Source organism: Cottoperca gobio, chromosome 5 (genome assembly GCF_900634415.1).
Source record: "Cottoperca gobio chromosome 5, fCotGob3.1, whole genome shotgun sequence".
Taxonomy (NCBI): domain Eukaryota; kingdom Metazoa; phylum Chordata; class Actinopteri; order Perciformes; family Bovichtidae; genus Cottoperca; species Cottoperca gobio.
This window is the reverse complement of record NC_041359.1, coordinates 21,467,991-21,492,599: the sequence shown is the minus strand read 5'-3', so window position 1 is coordinate 21,492,599 and position 24,609 is coordinate 21,467,991. Positions and strand designations below refer to the sequence as shown.

The 24,609-nt window shown below is 45.7% G+C and overlaps 1 protein-coding gene across 1 annotated transcript; it reads right to left on the bottom strand.

Moving 5' to 3' along the window:
- Nucleotides 1-1,993: 1,993 nt before the first annotated feature.
- On the bottom strand, nucleotides 1,994-23,942 carry cbfa2t2 (CBFA2/RUNX1 partner transcriptional co-repressor 2). The gene is made up of 11 exons (XM_029432395.1): nucleotides 23,472-23,942; nucleotides 12,131-12,289; nucleotides 11,759-12,000; nucleotides 11,562-11,651; nucleotides 9,293-9,477; nucleotides 8,936-9,189; nucleotides 7,135-7,220; nucleotides 6,687-6,879; nucleotides 4,825-4,893; nucleotides 4,464-4,654; nucleotides 1,994-3,857 (listed from the first exon to the last, which is right to left on the bottom strand). The coding sequence occupies exons 2-11, from the start codon at nucleotides 12,261-12,263 to the stop codon at nucleotides 3,504-3,506; spliced, it is 1,797 nt and encodes a 598-aa protein (XP_029288255.1). The 5' UTR covers nucleotides 12,264-12,289; nucleotides 23,472-23,942; the 3' UTR covers nucleotides 1,994-3,503.
- Between the last annotated feature and the right edge of the window lie 667 nt (nucleotides 23,943-24,609).

Genomic DNA, 24,609 nt, shown 5'->3' with positions numbered 1-24,609 from the left:
TCAATAGTGTATCTTAAAGCAGATGTCAGGATCCTGCTACTAGACAGGCACAGAGATAAATAAAACAACACTGTTTCTGGCACACATGCTGACACACGCAATTACCTCTGAACAACAGATGAGTCATTTTGCATTTTTAGATCAACTAATGATCAGTAAATACATTTAGAGGCATGGTTTCGTAGGTCTGTGCTGTTACAAAGACAAACAACAGCAGCTGCTTTTGTTCAAATGTGTTATCATCAATTAAAAACTATGCCTATAACCACAGTGGTGGTGAAAGTGCATTTTCTCATGTACTGTACTTAAGTAGAAATGTGAGGTTCTTGTACTTGAGTATTTCCATCGTATGCTGCATGTGTATACTTTTAATCCACATTTTAGAGGGAAAATCTGGAATGTGATCCAAGTCACAACGAGCACCCTGCTGCTTTTCATTACCCATCTTTGCCACAAATCACCCACATATCACATTTTCAAACTTGAAGCAAAGACAGCTCGCTTCTTAAAATATAGCTTATACTGCCATCCCATGGTCACATATCATATTACAGCGCTCTTATCCAGAGCTAAAGGAACTGTCACCCTGAGTTAAGTGCCTTGCTCAGCAACCCTGGTATTGAACTCACAACCTTCTGGTGTGCTATATGGAAGCCAGACCTCTAGACCAGCACGTTCTAAACCTTCAACATAGTATACACCTTCTCCTCCTGCAACTACAGCAGCTCCAACGCTATATTGAAAACACTGATGAGTGCTTTTGAATGAACAGATGATTAATACACGGAGACATAGCAGATGCACCGCAACTTGTGTACAACAGACTGCCAGTTTAAGGCACGGCAAGCGTTTCTATTAAAGGTGCACATAAAATGACATAACAATGTGTTGTGGACGAGAACATGTGGCCAAACGCTGAAGATGGTATAGATTAGAACAGGACTTTCCCCTTTCTGTGCCTTCTTTACTGTACTTGTGTGTTTTATTTTGACACATTGGGAACCAGAGGCCGTTGTATGTTGGATGTTGTGTTGATCGCTGGCAGAAATGTTGCTAATACAAGTTTTACTGCAGCAATTCTGTCACTTTTTTATTGTACATTCTATAAATTAAAGAGGACTCATTCACTTGTTAAAAGAAATGCACACACAGCAATGGATTTCAGTGTATGTAGAGAACGTTTTTTGCATTTTTAAATGTAGAGTTGTTATTAATGAAGCAGAAAATTAACTTTAACAAAAGAGTTTAGGAAGAGTATCTTAACAGTTAGCAGTTTAAAAAATATTTAGCTTATTTGATGTAAAACTAAAATACTGACTAAATGAAATGTTGCAGTAAATATTTTCCTGTAGCCACGGTTCCTTTTAATATAGACCTCCAGTATGAACCGACTTGAACTTTAATTACTCTCAGAGGTGGAAAACATTATACATTATACATGACAGTATTTCCACCCACTTCAGAATAATTCAATCACGAGGAGAGCCTTCTCATTATTTCATACCTGAATTCAAAGATGCCTCTTGCATATTTTATCAGCTCACTGAATGATTCACAACATTAAGGAGACAAAGAGGATGCACAAATCAGTTACTCTTTATATTGCAGGATTGTAATTAGAATAAGTTCTCAGCAAAGACGTAATACAACACCAATAAATGCTGATTAAACTAAACAATTTAAAATACCAGACTCTAGATTGGATTATGTATAATTGATTATATTTGTATGGATATGTAGCCTGGAGTTTCTTATTCAGCGACTATAGCAGATTATATTTTTGATTAATATTTCAGTTATATAATTATCTACCGACTGTGGCAGTATATAAGACATTTTAATTTCATGTCAGAGAGGAGGATATATCGTTCTATATTCATGCACTGGTGTTTAATTTGATACTTAACTTCATTTATAATTGTTTATTTCATCAACTATTCCTAATTAAAAAAAAGGAAATCAGAGAAAAAGACAAAAAAAAAACAATTTTGAAGCAATTCTATTTCTTTATTTCATACTTCATGTCAAGATATCTTTTTCCATATGAAGTTACGCCTCAAAACAAAAGAACGTGTTTAAAGAAGGAAGAAGATCGTGGCTCACAAAATAAAGGCATTCTCTCATAATATTCTTTACAAAGTCATCTTACAACGAACAACAACAACAACAACAAGAACAATGTGACGGTAACGGCCGAGCACGACAAATCAAAGTTCCTCGCTAAAACCTTTGACTTGACTGCGACAAAAGAAAAGAATGATCTGTACATACAAATACAGTTCAGCTCCTGAGATTCTCCGCGGGACACAGTCGCCGCTCTAAAGACCGCACCACTGCAACGTAAGCACCGGTGACAACTTTCTCTATTTTGGTCATTTCAAAAACAAGTCAAAGAGATTTAACCGTCATCCCTCATCTCTCCTGTTGTTGAAAACTTTACTTAAAAAAAAAAAGCTGTATTACGAACCCCTGATGCAAATATTGCAATGGTGGAAGATTTAGAGCGACGTCCGACCCCCGTCATACACGACTGGTGACGCGAACAAGTGCCAAAATGAAACTTAACTTCCATCTTCCCGCGCTTACTTGATCCAAATCACCATCGCCTTTTCTCTCGGTTCTTTGCGGATGTCTGATGATCAGTAATGAAAAATAGTGACCCTCATTATAAAAAGTAGATGCGATGTGGGGTTAGTGTATAATTATCTCTCTCTTTAGCGACTTTGGTGATGCAGAAACGGCTCGAGATACCTGAACACTTCACTTTAATATTGCTTTTTGACAAAAGTTATCATATGCTGTACAATATTCACCGACGGCACGACCGTTTGACACACGCAGTCACACATAGGAAAACCTGACAAGAAGTTGGCGAGCAAATATGTATGTACAGTATACAGGAGGAGCTGCGGAGGCGACTCGTACGCGCAGTCTACTCTCACATCTTTCCTACAGGACGAAAGACAGATGCTTTATGGCTGGTACTATTACACCGTTTACATTCCCCACCACCACCACCCACCTCCCTATCTTAAATCTATACACAACAAAAGTGAGAATATTGGTCTGTGGGGGAGGCGTTTCGTTAAAAAGAATCTCCTCTGTCTTTTCTCATACGCCTCTCTTTTATAACTTCCTCCCCTCGGCCAGAGATAAACTGAGATCAATCGTCAGTTTTTTTTTTTCCCCGCCGCTCGCAGGTCCAACATTTGGGCTTTTTTGGACGAAGACAAACACGTTTCCATCTGTTAGGGAGATCTGTTCATCCAATAGATGCATTCGAGACGAGTCCTTCTTTTCTTTGCCAAAGCCAAAGTCCCAGTTGACATATCACTCAGTCATCTATAATCTGTCCTTTTTTTTTCCTGCCAAAAAAAGAGTATGATGAAGAATCTGTTATCCTAACTTAACCCACAAACAGTCGCCTCTTTCTGCTCATTCAACTCTTTTCCCGGTAAGAAAGAGGATAGGTGACACTGTGCACTGCTGACGCCCTTCAGTTCTTAGTGTCCGTTAGTCTCGGGGGCCGAGGCGGGGGTGGAAGGGGTGGACGAGCGAGAAGCCACCGAAGCCTTCTCTCCGCCGGGACTGGAGACCGAAGCGACGCCGTCGGGTGCCTTGACCCCGGCCAGACCGGCAGGAGACACCCCGGCTGCCGCTGCTGCTGTCGCTGTGGCCGCGGCAGCTGCCCTGCTTGCGGTGATGGCAGAAACCGGTTTGGGTTGAGCCTGAAGTCCCGGGCTGCAGATGAGGTGATGCCTCTCCCAGTCTTTGTGCTGGCAGAAGGAGCCGCAGTAGCGCGCGGCGTTGCAGCCGCTGCATGTCTCGCTGGCTTTGCGGCCACAATTCCAGCAACACTGAGGAAGAAAGAAAAGACGACTTTAATTATCTACAGGAATTTAAAAAGACGGGAATGAAGTGTCTCACATGCAGACGTGTGTCTTTGTATAGGGAAGCCTCTTCCAAAAGAAGAGTGAAAAAAGCTGTGAACTTAACATTGACATATGATTTTTATTTTTGAGTTGTGTTCCTGGCCACCTGATGAATTTAAGTGCGATATTCACTCTCCTTTGCGCTCTGTTTTTGGTCTCCACCTGAAGGGAAATATCTGACGTGTTGGCTGCTGAAGAGGCTCCACTGTGTCTTTGTCTGTCTGCTGTTTGGTGCTGGACAAATCGCTAACCGTGAAGTTTCTTTCACTGAAAAAACAGCTGTCCGTATTGCAACACTGATGACAGTGAACCAAATATGTGAAGTTGCGTGGCAGAAAACCAAAACAGTGAGAGGAAAGATACTGTGAAGCTCAGTAGAGCTGAGTGGAACAACAGAGTCGTCCCGTGTCACTTAAGATGTAGCCATTTGATCCGATTTTAGCAGCTTTAAGTGTGACTGCGTCCGTCTAATTGTAAGATGAATGTATGCGTCTACTTCACAGACTCGCCACAATCTCTATCTCTGCTCACCTCACTGGAATCCTCCTGTTCATTGATGACCAAGACGGCGTCCGCTTGAGCCTTCTTCTTCGCATCGGCCAGAGTCTTTTCCATCTTAGCCCTCTCAGAAGAAATCATTTCAAAAGCCTTCTGCTCAGCCTCTGCTACTGCCTTCTGGACCTCATCCATGGCCTGACGCTTCACCTCGTTCACCGCTTCTTCTGCACATCAGAGGAGACAAGCGTTTAAAAATCAGGACAACCAGTGAAAGAAACATGTTACGTGTGTTTCAAACATTCATTTTTATCTGTAATCTCGAATAATACTTCTACGATTGCCTTTGTTTCTAACATTTCTTTCAATAACACATCAAATATGATGGTGTTCTTACCGGCTTTCCTCCAGATCTCATCTGTAACGTATGCTGAGCCTGGCCGCGGAGCAAAGTCGCGCTGGGAGTCTGCGGGAAAGCAGAGACAGAAGGGATTAGCACCTGCCAAGGCTTATAAAAGATATTAAGATGATTCATTGTTAAAATACTGGCTGACTTTGTGACTGACAGCTCAATTAAGGTAACAGGTGACCACAAAGAAAGGCCCCCAGAGGCATGCAGCGCTATTATCTTTGTCGTCTGCTCTTTTATGTTGTCCTTGATGCAAACACGTCCGCATATACCAACGTAATTGCTGTTTGTCAGAGTCTTGGACTGATGTGAGATCTGACAGCTTTATAAAGGAATGTGTTTGGCTCGGAGGGGAATTGCAGACCAACAAGCTGTGTCAACATTCTGTCTGTTCCCTCAAATCTCTCTCTCTTTCTCTCTCGCTGCATCTCAAGTCATTTCTGTGTCGCTACTGTGCTCTGCCTCTCCAACACTGCCACCTGGCTCATCTCCTTTTTCCTCATCTCTTATATCTTCCGTGTCACTGCCGCTTTTTCTCTCTTTTTCCTTCATTTACATCGTCTCCCTCTTCAACTGAGCCTGCGTACACCCTCTCTGTCGCCATTTCCACCCCCACTGCAGTCTTCCTCAGCTCGAGCCCAGGCGGGCAGGCAGACAGGCAGGCAGGCAGGCAGGCTTCCCGGCTGGGGGCCCAGATGGTGCTCAGGCAAGTCAGCCAGCTCTGGGTCTCTGAGCCTGCAGGACGGCAGAACAGCCCTTCTGTGGCCGATATGGCCGAGGCCAGTCCTGGCACCTGTCTGTGACTATGGACCAGCAGGGGGGAGGCAAGGCTGGCACTCAGAGAGAACCGTGCCAGTACACAACAGACTGGGGGGGGACTCACTGTGGGGGGACTCACTGTGGAGGGACTCACTGTGGAGGGACTCACTATGGAGGGGACTCACTGTGGAGGGACTCACTGTGGAGGGACTCACTGTGGAGGGACTCACTGTGGGGGGACTCACTGTGAAGGGACTCACTGTGGGGGGACTCACTGTGGAGGGACTCACTGTGGAGGGACTCACTGTGGAGGGACTCACTGTGGAGGGACTCACTGTGGGGGGACTCACTGTGGAGGGACTCACTGTGGGGGGACTCACTGTGAAGGGACTCACTGTGGGGGGACTCACTGTGGAGGGACTCACTGTGGAGGGACTCACTGTGGAGGGACTCACTATGGAGGGACTCACTGTGGAGGGACTCACTGTGGAGGGACTCACTGTGGAGGGACTCACTGTGGGGGGACTCACTGTGGAGGGACTCACTGTGGAGGGACTCACTGTGGGGGGACTCACTGATAGTGTGACTGAGATGCAATTCTACTGATGACCACTAGACGGCGTGAACTAGTATGAAGTAGAAGAAAGTCTGTCCTGGTTGTTGTTCAGACCTTTCAGTATTATGTCCAGTAAACTATACCTCAGGTTATTCAATTCATTAAATCTTATTGTTCAGAATACACTTGGCATTTCAGTTCAGGTTTTGCATGTGTAGCCTCAGGAGTGTGGATTGCCAACATATACATTTTTCGAGGATCTGAGATTGATGCTCATTCATGAAGCTTTTACATAAAAAAGGATCAGTTCACCCAAATCAGTGTCCAGCATTCAGAAATCAATTCTATTCACTGTTGCGCTCCTGCGAGGGCATACGTTCTCAAATCTTGGGCGATGCATGGCAGATAATTATAATAATAATACATTTGCAATCTTCTCTTGTGGAGAACAATAGAACAATCACAGAAATTACAAAATAATGACCGTTTCCTGCAGCAGTCCAACATTATTTTAATTGAAAATAGCTGTACCTACCCGACTCTGCAGAGTGGGGGCTGTGCGTCTTGGAGAAGGGGGCGGAGCCGGAGCCTCCTTTACGTGGGTCCTCCTGCTCGCTCGAGCGCCGTCTCCAGTAGTTGAGCTCCTCACGATCTGACTCCTGGCACCGCCTGAGCACGCTCACTGACCTCCGTGTCTTTTCCACCATGTCCACAATGCAGTTCAACACCTGGGAGGATCGAGACGGACACCGTTCATTGACTGCTCCTTAAATGTAATATCGTTTGAGGAGAGTGTGTTTCGGCAGGTTATCGTTTCAAGAAACACAAATTCCTTGTTTCAATGTATAACATCCAGATTTGCTGTAGATTCTGTCATAGCGTTCATGTGAGAAGTTAAAAACTCTTTATCGTAGGATCCCGGTAAAGCAAATTACATTTCTGTATAACCCATTAGCAGTAGTGGTGCCTGTCTGCAGACTTACATGGTCCAGATGCCTCCATTCATCAGCCCACTCTCTGTCTGTCAGTCTGTGGTCCACCGGCTCCTCGCGGTAGCCCCCGTTAGTACCTGATTAAAACACACACACAAGAAAAACCACAGGCCAATGTGATTAACATTCTTTTTAATATAAAAAGAAGCCACAAGCGACAGTAAGTGAGTGAAAGTTGTGTTTGTGTCGGTATCTGTGGCAAATCTGGGCTTTTTTTTTTTAAGACGACAAAAGAAAATCATTATTTTTAACACAAGATTTATTGTGATGGTCATACATTTGGATTTAATATTTTCCTCACATAGCAGAAGAGATGTGACTTAAAGAAGGCAGCCCCTTCTTACATACAGACTTAAGAGTGACAGCAATGAGGTAAAGTAAATGGAGAGCAACAACAAAATATTGTGGGGGGATTGTGAGCGAGAAAGGTGGGGTGAAAGAGAAAAGGAGAAGCCTGTGATGCAAAACAGACTTCCAGCATCCAGAGCCTGCACACATCTGGAAGTCAGCTGTCAACCACACATGCACACACACACACACACACACACACACACACACACGCAGACACACACACTCCCCAAACGTCTCCCTTAGCACCTCCCCTTCTGGAGCTCACAGCATTCCAGTAGGGAGACACTCAGGCTGAGTGGAGTGGCTCCACTTCTAAACACAACCAGCCGGGCTGACACTCACTGTGGACCATTACACACACACACACACACACACACACACACACACACACACACACACACACACACACACACACACACACACACACTTATTTACCAAACTATCTGATTCCAATTCAGTTGTTACACAACACTGTGACATAAGCAATATCTAATTGTACATTTTACAGTAATAAAGGTTTGCACACACAAGCGTGTGCTCATGCAGAGCCCGAGGAACTTTGTGATACATGTCGGAGACACACACTTAGAAATTAGCACACCACAATCTCTTAAAATGGAGTAACAAACAGCCAACAAGAAGCCGCATGCACACTAGGCCTGCTGAAAAGAATAATGATTCCTTCATGTGCACGCACGCACGCACACACACACACACACACACACACACACACACGCGCCTTCCCCTCGACCTCTTCTCTACTCCTGGTTCTCATCAGTGTTCATCAGTTCAAAGCCACGAGTGTGTGGACTGATGTGTTTATGTGTGTGTGTGTGTGTGTGTGTGTGTGTGTGTGTGTGTGTGTGTGTGTGTGTGTGTGTGTGTGTGTGTGTGTGTGTGTGTGTGTGCCTACGAGTTAAGTGGCGGCAGGCGGGCGGGAGGCTGTCAGACAAGGGACTAAGGCCTCGTAAACACAGCACCTCTACCATGAACATATCAAGGTGTGTTTCTGTACGTGTGTGTGCGCCTGTGTCTGTGAGCTACTGCTGTTTCCACTGCGTGCTGACAGGCCCCAAATGGAGGGTAGATATACACCAGAGTAGATCCAACCCTCCCTGCCTGGACAGTATGGCTCTGTTTATACACACGTGTAGACTCCAGAGATATATACAGGGACGGCTACACAAACACACAGACCACCCGTTATCGCTCACAGAATAAATGTGTGTGTTTTCAGCCACTCTACTCACTCCACTGTGAAGAACCAGATTAAAGTAAAAGAGTGATTTGCAGGAATGTTATTTGTTGAATAATTCGAGCTTGTGTGATTTGATAACTGGTTTCATGTCAGGATGTATGTTAGCGTAAGACTATCATGCGTTACTGGCACAAAATGAGGCGGAAAACCCCCCAGAAAATAACGTGTTAAGCCTTCACGTACCAGGGAGTCTGGGTCTGTCTTTGAGCTCGCGGATCTCCAACATGCGCTGGCTGTGCTCGCGGTGTAGGATGTGCGGTGCTGCAATGTCATCCAGGGCGTAGTGCTGCAAGGGCGGAGGGGTCGGGTGAAGCTGGGCGCTGAGGGGCAGCGGGTGGGCGGGGCTGTGTCGGGGAGCGGGACTGATGGTGCAAATGCGTTTGGCGGCGGGCTCCATGGCTGCCGGTGGACGTTCGTGGAAACCGTTCTCCTTAGCTCTGGAGAAGAGAGGGCAGTTGGCGGTTAAAAAAAAGAAAATGTAACAGAAGGATGACAGCTGTATATGTGTACTTCCACTTATAACATATACTCTTATCTAACCTGTTGGGGCTGTGTCTCTTGGTAACGGCCTCCGGAGGCTCCATCAGCAGCTCAGAAGAGTCTGGGGAGGAGGCCATGGTGGTGCTCAGCAGGAGATGCTCATGCTGGGACAGATACTGGGCCGGGGTCTGCTTGGCTGCCCGTGCACAGTGGAGTAGCTCCCTCTGCAGAAGGGGAAGGTTTGCCTGCCAAGAAAGAAAGAAATTGGTGAGGTTTCGTTCTAATTTGCAGAAGAGTGTAAAGACTGGGAAGTCAAATTTAAAGAAATCTCCCTATATGATTAAACATTATTGCACCAGGTCACATGTCAGTCGCACGTCAGTCGCACCTCACACCCTCATTCAGAGGTAGATAGAGAGCAACAGAAATCGAGAAGCACCAGTCAGCTTGTAATTAAAGTAGTGGAGGGGAGATCTGAAGCCAGCAGACCACCAGCACACTGTCACAGCGCTAGGAGACACAGTGTACATTATGCCTCCCGGGGAAGACGCCGTAGTGGGAGTAGGGGGGTTTTAAGTGGGGGGCACTGACTCCTTGAGGTCTGGCTGTAAGGCTCAATTTGGCTCTGGGTGTTGTTCTGTGGCTGCCTCCATGCTGGCTTGTGGCTTCCCTGGCTCAAATGAAAATGTGTTTTGTGCGCCGCTGCTGACGTTGGTTACAAAGCACACTACGTCGATCGCAGAATAGATATAAAAAGGCTTATAAACTTAGAAAACATTTCATAACAAATGATACACAGACTCCACTTCTCCCTCATTCCTTACCTTCTCTCTCTCTTCTTCTTTTGTTACATGTTTATCTGCGACTGTCTCCGTCCTATCTTTCCATCTCGCTTTTGTTCCCTGCATTTCCCCAAATTAGGAACAGACTCTGGTGTGTTTGCAATTACGCCACTTCCTCACTCCCTCATTCTCCCTCTTCTTGAGAAACCAACTAAATAACCATGCCGTTCTCATTTTGTGACTCTGACCTCCTATCATGTAGCGCTTCCAGCCATTACCTCGCAGATTCTGTAAACCTCTACAACCTTCTCCTATGATCTTCCCTGCTCCGTCTCCACTAGCTACATCATCTCTCCCTATAGCTGTACCTTCTTCACAAAGATGCTGATACCTCTGCTTTATGGTCTACTCTCGAGTCACACCCCTGTGCACTCTTTTGCCCGTCTCCCATGCCTCCATTCTTCCCCTGGGGCCCAGCTAGCGGACACATGTGCTGTGTGTCAGTTGAGCAGAGGGCTCTCCGGGGTTCAGCGGGGCGGATGCTAGATTGGCGGCGCCTCGGCAGCTGAATGCTCTTTTAACAGGACAGCGGCTCCATATGGCAAACTGAAGCCCATAAAAAAGGGAAGGGAACACTTTATAGGCATGTTTCACACTTCCGAGTTCCCACTTTTCCTTCTCTCCTCCTCACCCACCTCTCTTTCTTTTCCACTTCTTCAGCTCCTAACTGTGTCCCATCTGTCTGTCTATTTCTCCTCTACTATTTCTCGCTTTCTTAAGACGGACTACGCTCGAGAAGTTGGAATTAAGTTGTGGGGACCCCACCCCCTCGTAATAAATGAGTAGAAGGAGGGGGAACAGAGGTTTCTTGTCTCAGGCAGACAGATGGAGGGGCTCCAAAGGTGACTAAGAGGTAAGTGTGGAAAAAGAGCAGATTCAAAGCGCTTGAAGTTACAGCGGTACAACTGACTGAAGATTTATGGTCTGCTTTACTGAGGGGAGCTCCTAAAAAGTATACTCTTGCAGACTCCCCTGGTTACAAAAGGGCTCGGGAGGCAGTTTAACACACGCACTCATCTGTTGCTTGTCAAGTCAACACGCAAAAGTCTCAATAGTAACTTTGAACGGCGGAGAAGAAGCTGTTTATTCAATTAGAACAGCTACATACATGCACTATTTATAGACTACTGCATTGGATCCTGGAGACACCGTCATAAAATGTGATGAAATGATTACTTTTCCATCATGACTCGCACGCATGCGATGGCCCGTAGATTATTGAGATCATACTGAATGAGGGTCATGTTGATGTCAAGGACCTTCTCTTTGTCACTTGTTATTCTGCGATTAATAACGCGCAATTGGTTGAGAACCTCAGCCGAGAGAAGTGATGCTTTCAGAGGGGCTAATCACAGGGTGAAATGTTTCAAACTAAACTAAAGACGGGGGAAGAAAAACACTGCTGCAAAGGACAAAAAGGAAGTAGTCCAAATGAATAATACAAAGCAAATATGGGAAGATGGAGGGGACGTTGGAGATGTGTTTACCTTGAGAAAAGGAATAACAAAGGGCCGTAAGGGGAAGTTGGTGGCCTCCTGAAGCCGTGAATGGAACTCCTCAATGGTAACTGTCGAATTCTAGGAGACAGAGAAAGTGAGGTTGAAGAAATCAGTCGATTCAAGACGTGACAAAATACCAGATATATTGACTACGAGAAATCATCTTTTACACAAAAAAAACTTACCACGAGGGCCAGAACCAGGCTCCGGACACTGTCTCCGATCTCAGGTGAGATGTCGTTGCCAAACTGCTGCAGCGTGGTCAGGAAACGTTTCAGCTTGCTCAGCTGGCGAGCCCCACAGGTGGCCGGCAGCTGTTGGTTAGCAAGCGATGAGGAAGAGGAAGAGGATGGTCCGTTGCTGTAACGCTGCGGTGGAGATGGCACGGCATTCAGGGTTGGTGGGGAATGATGATTCCCATTGGTCACTTGGGAAGAAAAGGGAAGAAATTAATATTATCCCTGCACCAGTTGTGCATTTAGCTTATGAGTATAAATAGGAACTTTGAGATGGAAACGACAAGAGAAGGATCAAAGAAACTCCAGAATGACCCTTACATGCTGTGGTGGAGAAGGAGGCCGGGCGAGGGCCACTGGGGTTGACAGAAGGCAGGGGTGGCATCGTGGAGCTGGTGCTGCTGCTGGGGGCTGATCTAGAATGAGTCTTAGCATCCACAGGAGAACCGGGCATGGCAGGGCTCTTCTTCTCTCTACTGTCTGCAGAGTGGGGAAGAGGAGAGAGAGGTTGGCTGTGGGTCAAAGACCAGAACACTTGTGAAAATAGTAAGGCGTCCGTCCACATGACACAAATAAACAAGCAAATAAAAAGGCCACTTTTGTTTTCCCCTATAAGCTCAATAGTTTAAATCAATGCATAAGCTTTAGGTCTATAGCTACAAAAGAAGAACAAAAATGCCCCCCCCCCCCCCCTCTGGCCGCACAACCCACTTCACATCATACAACACATACTGTCAGGGCACCAACCACCCTGCACCCCCCCATCAAAGAGCCAGATGTCTCAAGTTTAGCCCCTCACTCCCAACCATTCAGATCAATAACAGAAGAAATGCTGAAGAAGACTATTGTGTGGGAGAAGAATGCCCCCTCATTGAGCTCATTGGGGGGGGGGGGGGAGACGGAGAGTGAAAGGGACGGGGTTATTTCACGCTTTACTAACAAGATCGGCAAAGCTTTTGAATGTTAAACGCAACTTCTCAATATGCTATTGCCGCTGAATGAGACCACCAGATAAGGGGTATGGAGAAAGTGAAATGGGGGTGTGGCGGTGGGGAGATGTGGGATCAGAAGCCGTCTTTGTCTCCTGGAGATCCGTGAAGGCCGGGTCCCGTCTCCATTTAGAGTGGATCAGACTGTTCTAACTGCTTCAAGAATGGACGATTAATAGACAAGCATGGTCTCACAGGTCATGGGTCAGCAGAGAGCAGCTTTTTAAATGTGGTTTCATGGTTTTAGGGCTTTGGCTTCAATGGCACCCATTATATATTTTTCACAGCTATGAACTCTGCATGGCCTTGAGCCACAGGGTCCCAGTTTATAAATGCCTAAATTGGAAGGTTTAAGCTGTCAGTAGGTAACTCATGAGATCTCAAAAGGAGGAATTACACCCATTAAATTAATAAAAAGCATTTTTAGATGTTGTGAGTTTGTGAGAATTCAATTACAAGAGTATACAATATGTGAATATACAAGAACACATGTTTTAGCCCTGATTGTTCCCCGACAGTCAATATGCACACTTTCTCAATCTGCACTATGCAACTCATCTGCCATGTCTGCCACTCATTACACAGTTGTGACTGTTCTCTGCTGTCCTCTTCACCCTCTCTTTCCCTGCAATCTAGTGGAATGTGCTGCAAACACCTTAACATGTAATAACACCCGGCATTGTAATAACTTGACCAAGGATGTTATAACATGTTCTGACTGCTGTTCAATGACCCAGCCAGCAGCAAAGTACCTGCGCGGTGTGTGGAGAGTGATGGTGCACTAGGTAGAGGTAAATGTCATGAAATGAAAGGTCAGTATCATGTAACATGTAACATGGGTACCCAACATGGCGGCGACGACAACAGACATTGTAAGAAGTCACGTGATTGCAAGGCAGCCTCAAAAAAGAAATACATTCCCAATAATGTGTTTTTGCATTTTCAGGAAATGATTACATTATTGGGTGCTACATGCCCCTACCCTCTCATTCTCTCAGCCCTGTGGCCTGCCTGTCATCGCTCCACCTGTTCACCAACACAGGGGGGCAGGAAGGAGGGATCTATGCAGACATTTGGACTCTCGTACCCACCACACACGCGGTCTGCCAGTGCACCGCAGGAAGCACCCTTCGGCACGCTCACACATCGGTTCCAAAGCTACACACAATCCATCCATATGGCCAGGAAATTAGACTGACATCTCAATAACAGAATCAACGGGACATATGGCCTCAGTGTCAAGACTGTTACCATGTAAACAACTTCAAATATACACACGAGTAAGGATTTGGACATTCAGCTTGAGCTATAGTGTTGCATGAAAATGTATTCACATCATCAACTGGCAGTGAACGGTAGTTTTGTGTCCAAATGGACTATCATCCTTGTAAAGCTCATTGTACGCCTATTGTGTTTGACTGACGGGTCCACATGCACAACAGATACAACATGTGTCTTATTGTGCGTCCCATGTCAGTGTAGAACGGAGAAAATTAGGTCACAGCTGTGCTCGTGCAATCTTAAAATGTAGCATGGTGTGTTAGCCGTGCCAGAGGTAATGGCCAAAACAGGAGACATCAGGTGTGTGAGCGATGCATGTAGTGCTGACAGCCCATAGAGAATTGCCTCTGCTTGTCAATTAGACAGCGTACATAGCTGGATGACTTCATCTGAGCAGACCAGCACCTGAGTCCATCGCATGAAGTCACAGGACTCTTAGGGAAAGCAGCTGTTACAGCGGCCACAAAGCACACACACACACACACACACACACACACACACTTAGTGTACAAAGTGGTCTGACGTTAACTCAGGTGAATGTTGGCTAAGAAGAGGATGTGGGGTGTTTGTTTGGTCTAAATGCCACCTGTCACCTTTGCTCTAATGAAACAAAGGCAAAGTACACAACGCTCCTCACTACACATCAACAAGATTACATGGAAGTGCCATGATGCATAGAAGACTATTTGAATAACATTGTGAGCAGACAGATGCATACGGGATTTAAATCTGGAAACCTTTCAACAACAGTTGTTATTGCAGGGTAGTACGCATCTGTGGTGATGGATGTCGTTGCTAGCCAGGTGTTCCTTGTTTGTTCAGCTTCAGGTGACGCCCGTCTGCATTAAAACATTCAATTGGCTTTAATTGCCTCTGCAGGTGATGATTTAGAATGAGGTTCATCAGAGAGAGAGAGAGAGAGAGAGAGAGAGAGAGAGAGAGAGAGAGAGAGAGAGAGAGAGGAGAGAGAGATAGAGAGAGAGAGAGAGAGAGAAGAGAGCAGACAGAGAGACAGAGAGAGACAGAGAGAGACAGAGAGAGAGAGAGAGACAGAAAGCAAGAGACAGAGAGCAAGAGACAGAGAGAGACAGAGACAGAGACAGAGAGAGAGACAGAGACAGAGACAGAGAGAGAGAGAGAGACAGAGAGAGAGAGAGAGAGAGAGAGAGAGACAGCGAGAGAGAGCAAGAGAGCGAGAGAGAGAGAGAGAAACAGAAGAGGGCTATTCCCACTGAGCCACTACTGTGACTGAAGACAATCCATTAAATTATGAAACGGGGAAACGACAAGACAGATGAAGTGGCGAGAACATTCATTTACCTCTTTACGTGAAGTGAGGATGAATAACCTGCTTTGAGTCAGTACAAATAAATGACACTTGATGTGATGTATAAATAAATGTGTTCCGTGTTAGGGTTCATTAAGCACATGGTTCAACACTGAAGTTTAAACGTCCGGGCGACTGCGAGTCACGAGGCATGTGTGTGTGCAAGGGTGTGTGGTGATGTAGGGTCGAGTGTGTGTGTGTGTGTGTGTGTGTGTGTGTACCAGTGCAATCTCTGCCCTGTCATTGTAGATGAGGTGAGTGAAGACGTAACGCAGGCCTGACTCATTTATCAGGGAGCAATTCTACAACTATGTGAGAGCCCAGAAGATGTGTTAACATCCACAGACACACAGAGCTAAATGAATGTAACCTTAAAACAGCTTGTTTAAGGAATACTGATGAATGTTAGATAGTAGATAGACGGGAGGATAGGGACAGGGCATATAAAGCTTAGCACAAACACTGGAACAAGAAGGAAACCAAGCTAACTAACTAACCTAGCTACATAGAGCCTCACCCCAACTCTAAAGCTCTTATACCTATACTGTATTGTGTGTGTTGAATGTGTTATAAAAGAAAACTAAACAAAGGGGTTTAGTGCGTTAGCTTATGACCAACAGTACAAACGCAACTTTGAACAAAGCCATGGGTATTTTGGTGGGTAACTTGAAAGTTAGCAAGAGATTTAGCATTGATGCAAGCTTATTTCTTTACTCTTTTTGAGAGTGGTTAGTATTCGCCATCCGATTCTACTCTTTGTGTCAAGCTAGGCTAAATTGTAGGCTACATGAAACTTAATCAACTTTCTAACTGACTATAAAACAGCATTATCCTGTCCACCATCAAACTTACACTATTTAATACAAACAAAGAATCCCTCCTTTTGAACAGAATAGCAGTGAAACAACTAAAACAGGAGAGAGCAGACCAACAGCAATATATTTAAAAATGGACTAAGGGGAATACTATTATAATATAAACAGAATAGTTCGACATACATGGAGTGGAAAATAGAGATAAGAAAAGAAAAAGAAAACTTGTCTTTCTAAGGGCAAAAAAGGGACACACTAACAGCTCCCTTAGCACCCATGCAACTGATGGGCACTTCTCTCTCCTCCTCCTCCTCCTGTACCATATGGATCTAATCGGCCAAGAGCTGGCCAGCTGGGACCTCCAACAGTCACCTGTGAGGGAGGAGAAGGGGGGTGCAGAAGGGACTGCTGGAGCCTCCTCCACTAAGCCAAGGCAGCCCCTCCTCCACACAGACACACACACTTCTGCCTTCCCTCCAAGGAGTGGAAGAGGACGTGGAGGGGAGGGGTGGGGAGGCACGAGGCGGCTGAATGCAAGCGAGTGGACTTAAATGCCGGGGAGACAAAGGCTGCACCTGGTCCCCGTCCGTCCACGCACACCACCACAATACAGCACACATCTGTTCCTCTGTCCTGCGCTCCACACACACACACACACACACACACACACACACACACGGTGTCAGGTTGTCGTTATAGCCTTAAAGCAAAAGGACAGGTTCAAGGACTTAAGTATTTTAGAGACTTTTCAGTGTGTGCATTGTGTCAAATGTGTGAAAACACGTGTCCCCCTCTCCTTATTCCAATCAACTTAATACATACTATTGCTCTCTTGGGACTGACACCTCCTAAACTGTTGCCGCAATACATTTGCCTCAATTCCACATAAGTGCTCACCAGATGCTTTTTACAATATGTAATATACTGTTTTACAAGATACGCGTTACAAATGTATGTTTAAACAGGAGATTCAAAATACATCCATACTTTTTAAATCAAGTTCTGTGTTAAATCCCTACTGAAGACAAGAGTTGACTTTGTATTATCAAAGTAACACTTTAACTGACCGCGCAAGAGAGTTAAACAAGCACCGACTTTATTAAGAAATTAGTCTGCAAAATTAGAGGCGCCAGAGTTGGAGAAGGAGGGGTGTGCGTAGGGAGAGCAGTATGGGAGGGAGGGAATAACAAGGCTAGAAAATACTGTTTTCATTTGGTTTCACCAGAAAGACAAGCCTGGTTGTCAGACTCCGAGCCAGGCTGTTTTTCTTGGCTCTCATTACCACCTTCCAGCCCTGTAGACTACATTTTTGGAAAAAACCCAATGTCAACACTCTGCTCCTCATTCTGCTAGGGAGGGGAGAGATGGGGAGATGGCAAGGTTGACAGTAAAGGTGGGGGGGCAAAAGATGTATACACGCAGGGAGTAGAAGTAGGGGACACCTTTGGAGGAAGAGAAATGGGGGAAAAACTGAAATGTAGGGGAAACAAGGCCCATTGTGACTTTGTGGAGAGGCACAGATGTGTGTTTCAAGTGAACTTGTCACATTTCCCTGTGGCGGTGAGAGAAGCCCTCGCATGACTTTGTCACTCAGTGAAATTATTGCAATAACACTACCGCTGTAAAAAAAAAAAAAAGAAAAAAGGACCCGGGGATGGAAATGTACTTAGTGGCAGAGCGAGAAAGAAAACGAAAGAGGGGACGGCAAGGCAGACAGACGTCGTCCATAAAAGCTCAGAATGAGCCGTAAAAGAGGCACAGTGATGTGACGCTGGAAGCAGAGGAGGGAGAGGAGGTTTGGCAGATGCTGGACAGCGAGAAGGGACAGTGTCCACGTGTACATGAGGTCAGACCGCTGGGAGAATATACTGCATGGGATTTTAAGCTAGTGACGCTACACTCCAAAACAGTAGAGTCTAAGATAATGCATCTTAGCGTGCTATCACCGTATCGAAGAAGAGCCACTGCATTGAAAAATATCTGGTTCTCTGATTAACCATAACATAAACAATTATCCGAGACCCCCATGTCCCTATGTTATGACAAAATGAAGAAAACTAGAAGCATTCAACAGCAGCACGTCCCAGTTCTCAACTCTATGCGGTTATTATTACTTCTAGCCCCGAAGGCCCATATTTTGACTAATTGTAGAGCAAATGTAGTAAAATTAAATGTATTTGATGTAAACTCACACACTTGAGTAGTTGCATTCGACCTCTGTCCCAAGCTCCACTGTCACTGGGTCAAATGGATGTGTGCTATTAAGAGCGGCAAAGACTTTAAACACAGACGCACGCCTGCGTCACAGACAGCTGAGCCACGAGGGATCTGGAAGGGGATGTGTGTCATGTGTGTGTGTGTATGTGTGTGTGTGTGTGTGTTGGCCTCATTTACCAGGTGTTGGGTTTGTCATTGGTTTAGTGAAGAGAGGACAGTTATCTCTGAAGTAACTCACACACACACACACACACACACCTGTGAAATGCCCAGCCTGAGGCACGTGTACACACACCCACACAAATGACAAACTATGACAAAACAGAGACAATTCAAATATGTCAATCATGACCTCGAAGCACAATGCTGTGACACACACACACACACACACACACACACACTCTCTCACACCAGCTTCTCTTCTCCGAGGGCCAGTAGATTATATGCCTATCTGGTTACAACCCTTCTCACCTCTCCGTAACTAATGGGTTAGCCTGCCCATCAATCATCTTGAGCCCGGTGACTCTTTAAACCCGAGACAGCAAAGCGAAAAACAATCAGCAATACGGGAAGTAGAACGGCATTAAAGTGGAGTTGTGCTCATTTTCTGTTTACTCTCAGGGTGAAACAAAATCACATGATGTCAGAACAGACTTATAGAGCTCCCCTGACACGCAGCGAAGATGTATATCATCATGTGCGTCTGGAGGAGTAAGACTGGGTGGCTCCTACACATTATAAACCCAGACAATCAACTTAACCTGCAGCCGGGGAAAAACACCGTTTCATCCTCATCTCTGTACTTCGGTAGACGTGCATACACGCGGACACGCGTTCTGAAGTAGTAAGTTACAGTAGTCCATAAAACAAAAATACGAGCTCTAGACATGAGAAAACAAAGCAAGCATTAAGACGGGTGTGTTTCAGACCAGGTGTCAGAGGCCTCAACAGCCAAATGGCTCGGGCTCAGGTCCAACCAGATGTTATTATCACCACAGGCCATGCTGAAGACATTTACACGGTCCTTCTCGACGCAGACCGAGCACGTTTGCGCAATGACTCGGTAGGCTTTGTGCAGAGGTTACTGTTTCTTTTACATTGGAGGCATTTCACTGACGTTTCACCAGAGAGACGTACAATAAAAATGTAGGTGAAAGGTCAGGGTCGCTTGACAGGATGGCGGTTGATGGATGTACACGAGTTGTTTTACAGATCTTCCCTTTCAGTTTTAGGACTCAGAAAACAGTATTTTCCCACACCCACACCCACACACACACCCACACAAACCACCCACCCACCCACCCACACACACCACACACACCCACAGCCACCCATCCACCCACCCACCCACACACACTACTTGAGGTTTCCTTTTCGTGTCACGAGGGTGTGCTATGTTGGCTGAAAATGTATTTGTCGGTCAGACATGTTGTGAAGCACACTAAAAGTCTGAGTGCACAAGCAACGCTCAAAATACATGGATGGCCTGTACAGAGGACTAATCTGTCACCCTCAGGTTTTGGGGATGAGCGGGTAGGTATGGTCCATAGAGTCCATAAACAGAGCCGTGTGTGAGCTTAGCCCGGCTGTAGGAAAGAACAGAGCTCAACAACCGCTGAGAGACAGAGAAGTAAAACAATGAGGCCAGTTGTGCTCAAAACAACTGAGGAGGATAAGACAGAGATAGCTGCGGAGGATGAGTGTATGTTTGTGAATGTGTGGGCAGAGGCGTGTTTTGGTGAGTGTTATCATCGTGTGTGTGTGTGCGTGCATATTGTATGGGCACAGAAACGGTATGTCTTAAGAACACAGTGTATATTTTTAGTATACCGAATGCCTTGATAACACACACACACACACAGTTTGTATTTATAGAGAAGTAAGATTATGCTGTTGTTCCGACATAACAAAGTGTCATGTCTGGGTGTCTCCTTTGAGTTTTTAGTGTCAGCCAAGCAAATGAAAATATCTTTCTTTTGTTTGTCAAACTACACCCACTTTCTCAGAAGGATAACGAGTGAAAGGCAGAGAGAGAAAGAGAGAAAATAATGACTATGACATGGATTGAGGCTTGCACCACCCATTTCTGGTCCACCCACGCACCTAACAACACAAAACACTAATGTTTTTGCTCTTGCTCGTCCTCTTGAGTACACACTCTTGTCTTTTGGGCTTTATTACTGGAAAAAGAACACAGTCTTTCCAGGAACGTTACACACAAGTGTAAATGCATCCTGCTTGTACTTCTGTGCAGACAGTTACATCTCACCTCTCATCAACCCCACATATTAAAAGAAAAAGAAAAGTAAAAGGCAGCCAATTCAAACCACCAAGCTCCGAAAAACTGAGTACATGCTTCCATAATTAGACAAATGTCCAGTGAAGAAAGTTGAAGTAGGAAATTGGTGGACTAAACAATAGCTAACATTTGGTTGCCAGAAAAACAACACTGCCGGATTTATTTTTGTTTAAGAAATGGTCCAAGCAGCTTTCAGGGTTGACTTAAACCTGTTCCCTTGGTGTTTACACCCATGAATAGACAATTCAATTCAGAACTTCAGACCTTGAATTGATTTGTTTGAAGAATTAAATTTGAGCCTGTGCTGATACTCTTCCCTCTCAGACCACACCAGCCCAGTAAATAGAGTCCTTGTCTTGGGTCACTGAGTGGGTCTCTCCGGCGAGAAAGGGGTCACTACACCCCTGCAAGAGACCTCTGACTCATGCACTTAGCACAAGGAGCGGGACTCCCGTCAATGGGGTTGCAGTAGGAGCGATGGGGGGAGCGCAGGTGGTTAGATGCTCATTGACAAAGATACGCATATGCACACTCACTAACACACACACACACACACACACACACACAGAGCCATTTATACTGTCGGGAGACGTTCCTCGTGATGAAATAATCTTTCATTGCGCTACTTGTAGTGACTGAGAGGTTTCTGTTAAGTGTTGACCCAACCCTTTCATGTCCACACACACACACACATTCAAACACACAACCTCTCATTGAACCCCCGGGGCCAGATATCACAGTCCTCGCCACTGGAACTAATAGAGCACTTCCTGCATCAAACTCTTGAAGCAGCTGCTCTGTTCCGTGCGTAAGTCCATATGTGTGTTTTTAAAAACGTGGGGGGAGGGGGTATTCGGTGCATGAATTCTTCTGATAATACTATGGTGAACAAGGGCCATGGTGGTCTGTTGCTACATTTATTACTACACTTTCAGTAGATAAACCCACAGCTGGGACGGAGGTCAAAAAAGGAAGGGGAAAGAGTTTGGCTGGAGAACGCTATGAGACGAGCAACCTTGTACTTCAGCAGACACAATGTCTACGAGACACCTGGTACACACATGCACACACAATCACTTAGACTCAACCACACACATATATACAAACTTCAAAGCCACATAAATCCACGACAAAAAAACGGTAGCTGTTGAATAAAGTAGAGGCAAAACTACATTTCTAAATAAAATAAGACGCCACGTCCTTGAACACACAGATGCAGAACAGTGCCTGCTGTCATGAGTGTGACAGTGTCCAGCAGACCAGACAGGGGTCCCTGCTTTGAGTCTGTGCAGCCAACAGTTAGTCGCTCCTATCTCCCTGATGGACTGGTCTGGCCTGGTGTAACACAAGCCAGGTCTCTTCTGCCTTTTCTCTGTCTGCTGCTCACACACACACACACACACACACACACACCTCCTCACTCCACGCACACAAAAACATGCGTTCATGTTTCGTTACACTTTCAGACAAAGTACCGTTCTCCTGCAAGATACTGTAGATGGGTTTAAAAGTTAAACCCATATCAGAAAAAGGTGTTCCTACATTGTGATTCAAGTTAGTTATACGCAAGATTCAGAGTGCAACAATGTGACGTGTTGCACTCTGTGGGGATCCACATTCCCACTGATGTCTGTGTTGTGGAACATGAAGGCACAGCATGAAAGACAGACAGCAGTTTCCCTCCTCTTCCCATATGTCCGGGATACTGTACAACAGATGCACACGTCTTCTTTACCTATTTCCTTTTGCAATGCTTTCCATGTGGAGAAATGCATCACGATGTGAGTAAATGACAGCTGAGCGAGATAAACCCCTTTCACACATGGAGCCAATCACATCGCTGTGTTTATTTATCCGGTAGTGGTAGCCGTTTCTGATGTTTACAGAGGTATTACTAGACAGAGGGGGGGGGGGGGGGAGGTTACATATCATATTCCTTCCAGGTGGATTTGACTTTTCTTCTGCTTGGCACGAGTGGAAGCAAATGGGGGGGGGGGGGGGGGGTGCGAGGAAAAATAAAGGAACAACAGAAGTCTCTGTGTTTTGAGATGTTGAGTTGAGAGCTGCCTTTGGGCTCACTAAAGAAGTTTTCTGGGAAGAAAATCTCAGATATTAGTTTGCCAAAGCATCCTTTTTATATTTATATATATATATAAATAAATATCTGCTACAGATGTTAACACATAATGCCATAACACTGATAATTGCCAGCTAATTTACGAGATGATTTAGTGGCTAAATGGTGTGAGAGAAACAGACAATGGAAAAGGAACATATGGACTACCTCCATGCAGTTCCCCTGAGGAATAATTCCTCAAAACTAAATATTATCCTCAAGAAAATAACCGTATAAAAAAAAAACAGCAAGATAACCAGAGCCTCTTCAGAAATCAGTATTTCATCCATATCGCAGCAGACGTTTGTGTGCGCCGGTAAAATACGCAGGCACACAAATGCATCCCTCCTACCTCAGAAGATAAGGATGAAGAGATAAGAGGAAAGGATGAGGCACCATCTGTACATCAGTACAGAGCCGCTCTGGGAATTAGGATGACACACACACACACACACACACACACACACACACTCACTACGCACATAAATGCACCGTTTGCAAAAATCACTCACAACTAGAGTAAAATAAACATTATTCGCTGAAACACACACACACACACACACACACACACACACAGAAAACGCAGATACACATGTGTAAATGCCCTCTCTTCTCTCCTACCTCCACTCTAGTAGAGTCCACTCTTCAGTTCCTTTGAGAAAGTCCGCTGCAGTGACGGGGGTTTCGCTTTCTTATCCTTTTCCTTTTTGTCTCTTTTCTGTGACTCCACGCCTTCATATGTCAGGCATGTGTTTGCATTCCCACATATGTGAGCTCCAGTGTGGCGAAGGCCAGAGCCAGAGACACAGATGGCACCCAGATGGAGACAGAGAACCGAGTGGACCAGCGCTACGCTGTACGACACGCGCACTCTCCCTGTTACTTTCTTTCCGTGTCTTTGCCGCTTCTCTTTCGCTCATGCGAACCTCTGTCTGTCTTGCTATTTCCTATCCCTCAATCTACCTCCGCTGATGTATTTATTTGTCTTTAACTCTCTCTCTTTCTCTCGTCGAATGTGCGTCCTCTCTCGCGCTCGCTCTCTCGGGCTCTGAGCCTCCCTCCCTCTCAATCTCTCTCTTTCGACTCGAGCTCCTCCCCTGTTTTCCCACACACTGTCCTCTCCTCTGTTTTGGCCCGGCAACGTCATAACCACCCCCCCTTCCTCTCTCCTTCCCCCCTCCTTCCTCCTCCTCCTCCTCCTCCTCCTCCCCCCCCCCCCCATTCCCCGCATGGATCCTGGCCAATCATCCACTGCTGACTGGCTCTATTCAACCTGCATTCACCGGCAATGGCCCCTGCAATTAACATAACTAATTGCTTTGGCACCTAAAGGCTAAACAAGAGGCCGTGCCAAAAGAGACAAAAGTGTGTGTGCATGCATCTGCATGTGTGTGTGTGTGTGTGCGCGTGTGTGTGTGTGTGTGTGAGTGTGTGTGTGTGAGAGGGAGGGGGTCCTTTGCAACCCCACTCCCCTCTACCCCTTCAAGAGAAGAGGGGATCTCCCTTTAAAATGTTTTTATACTAACTACCCCCTCCTTCCAGGCTCTTTCATTGATGCCCTCTTTTGTCTCAGCTCCTTAATGTGGCGCTCAGCGTTGCCTTGCCAGCCAACCCATTGGGGGACACTTAAGGAGCATGAATGAGTTATTCTTCTCTCCTCTTCTACTCTCTTATCCTCTGCGCTCCATCTTCACTGAGTTAAACTTAAATCACTCTCTGATTTATGCCCGGCCTCGCGCACAAGTGTTTGCTGCAGACA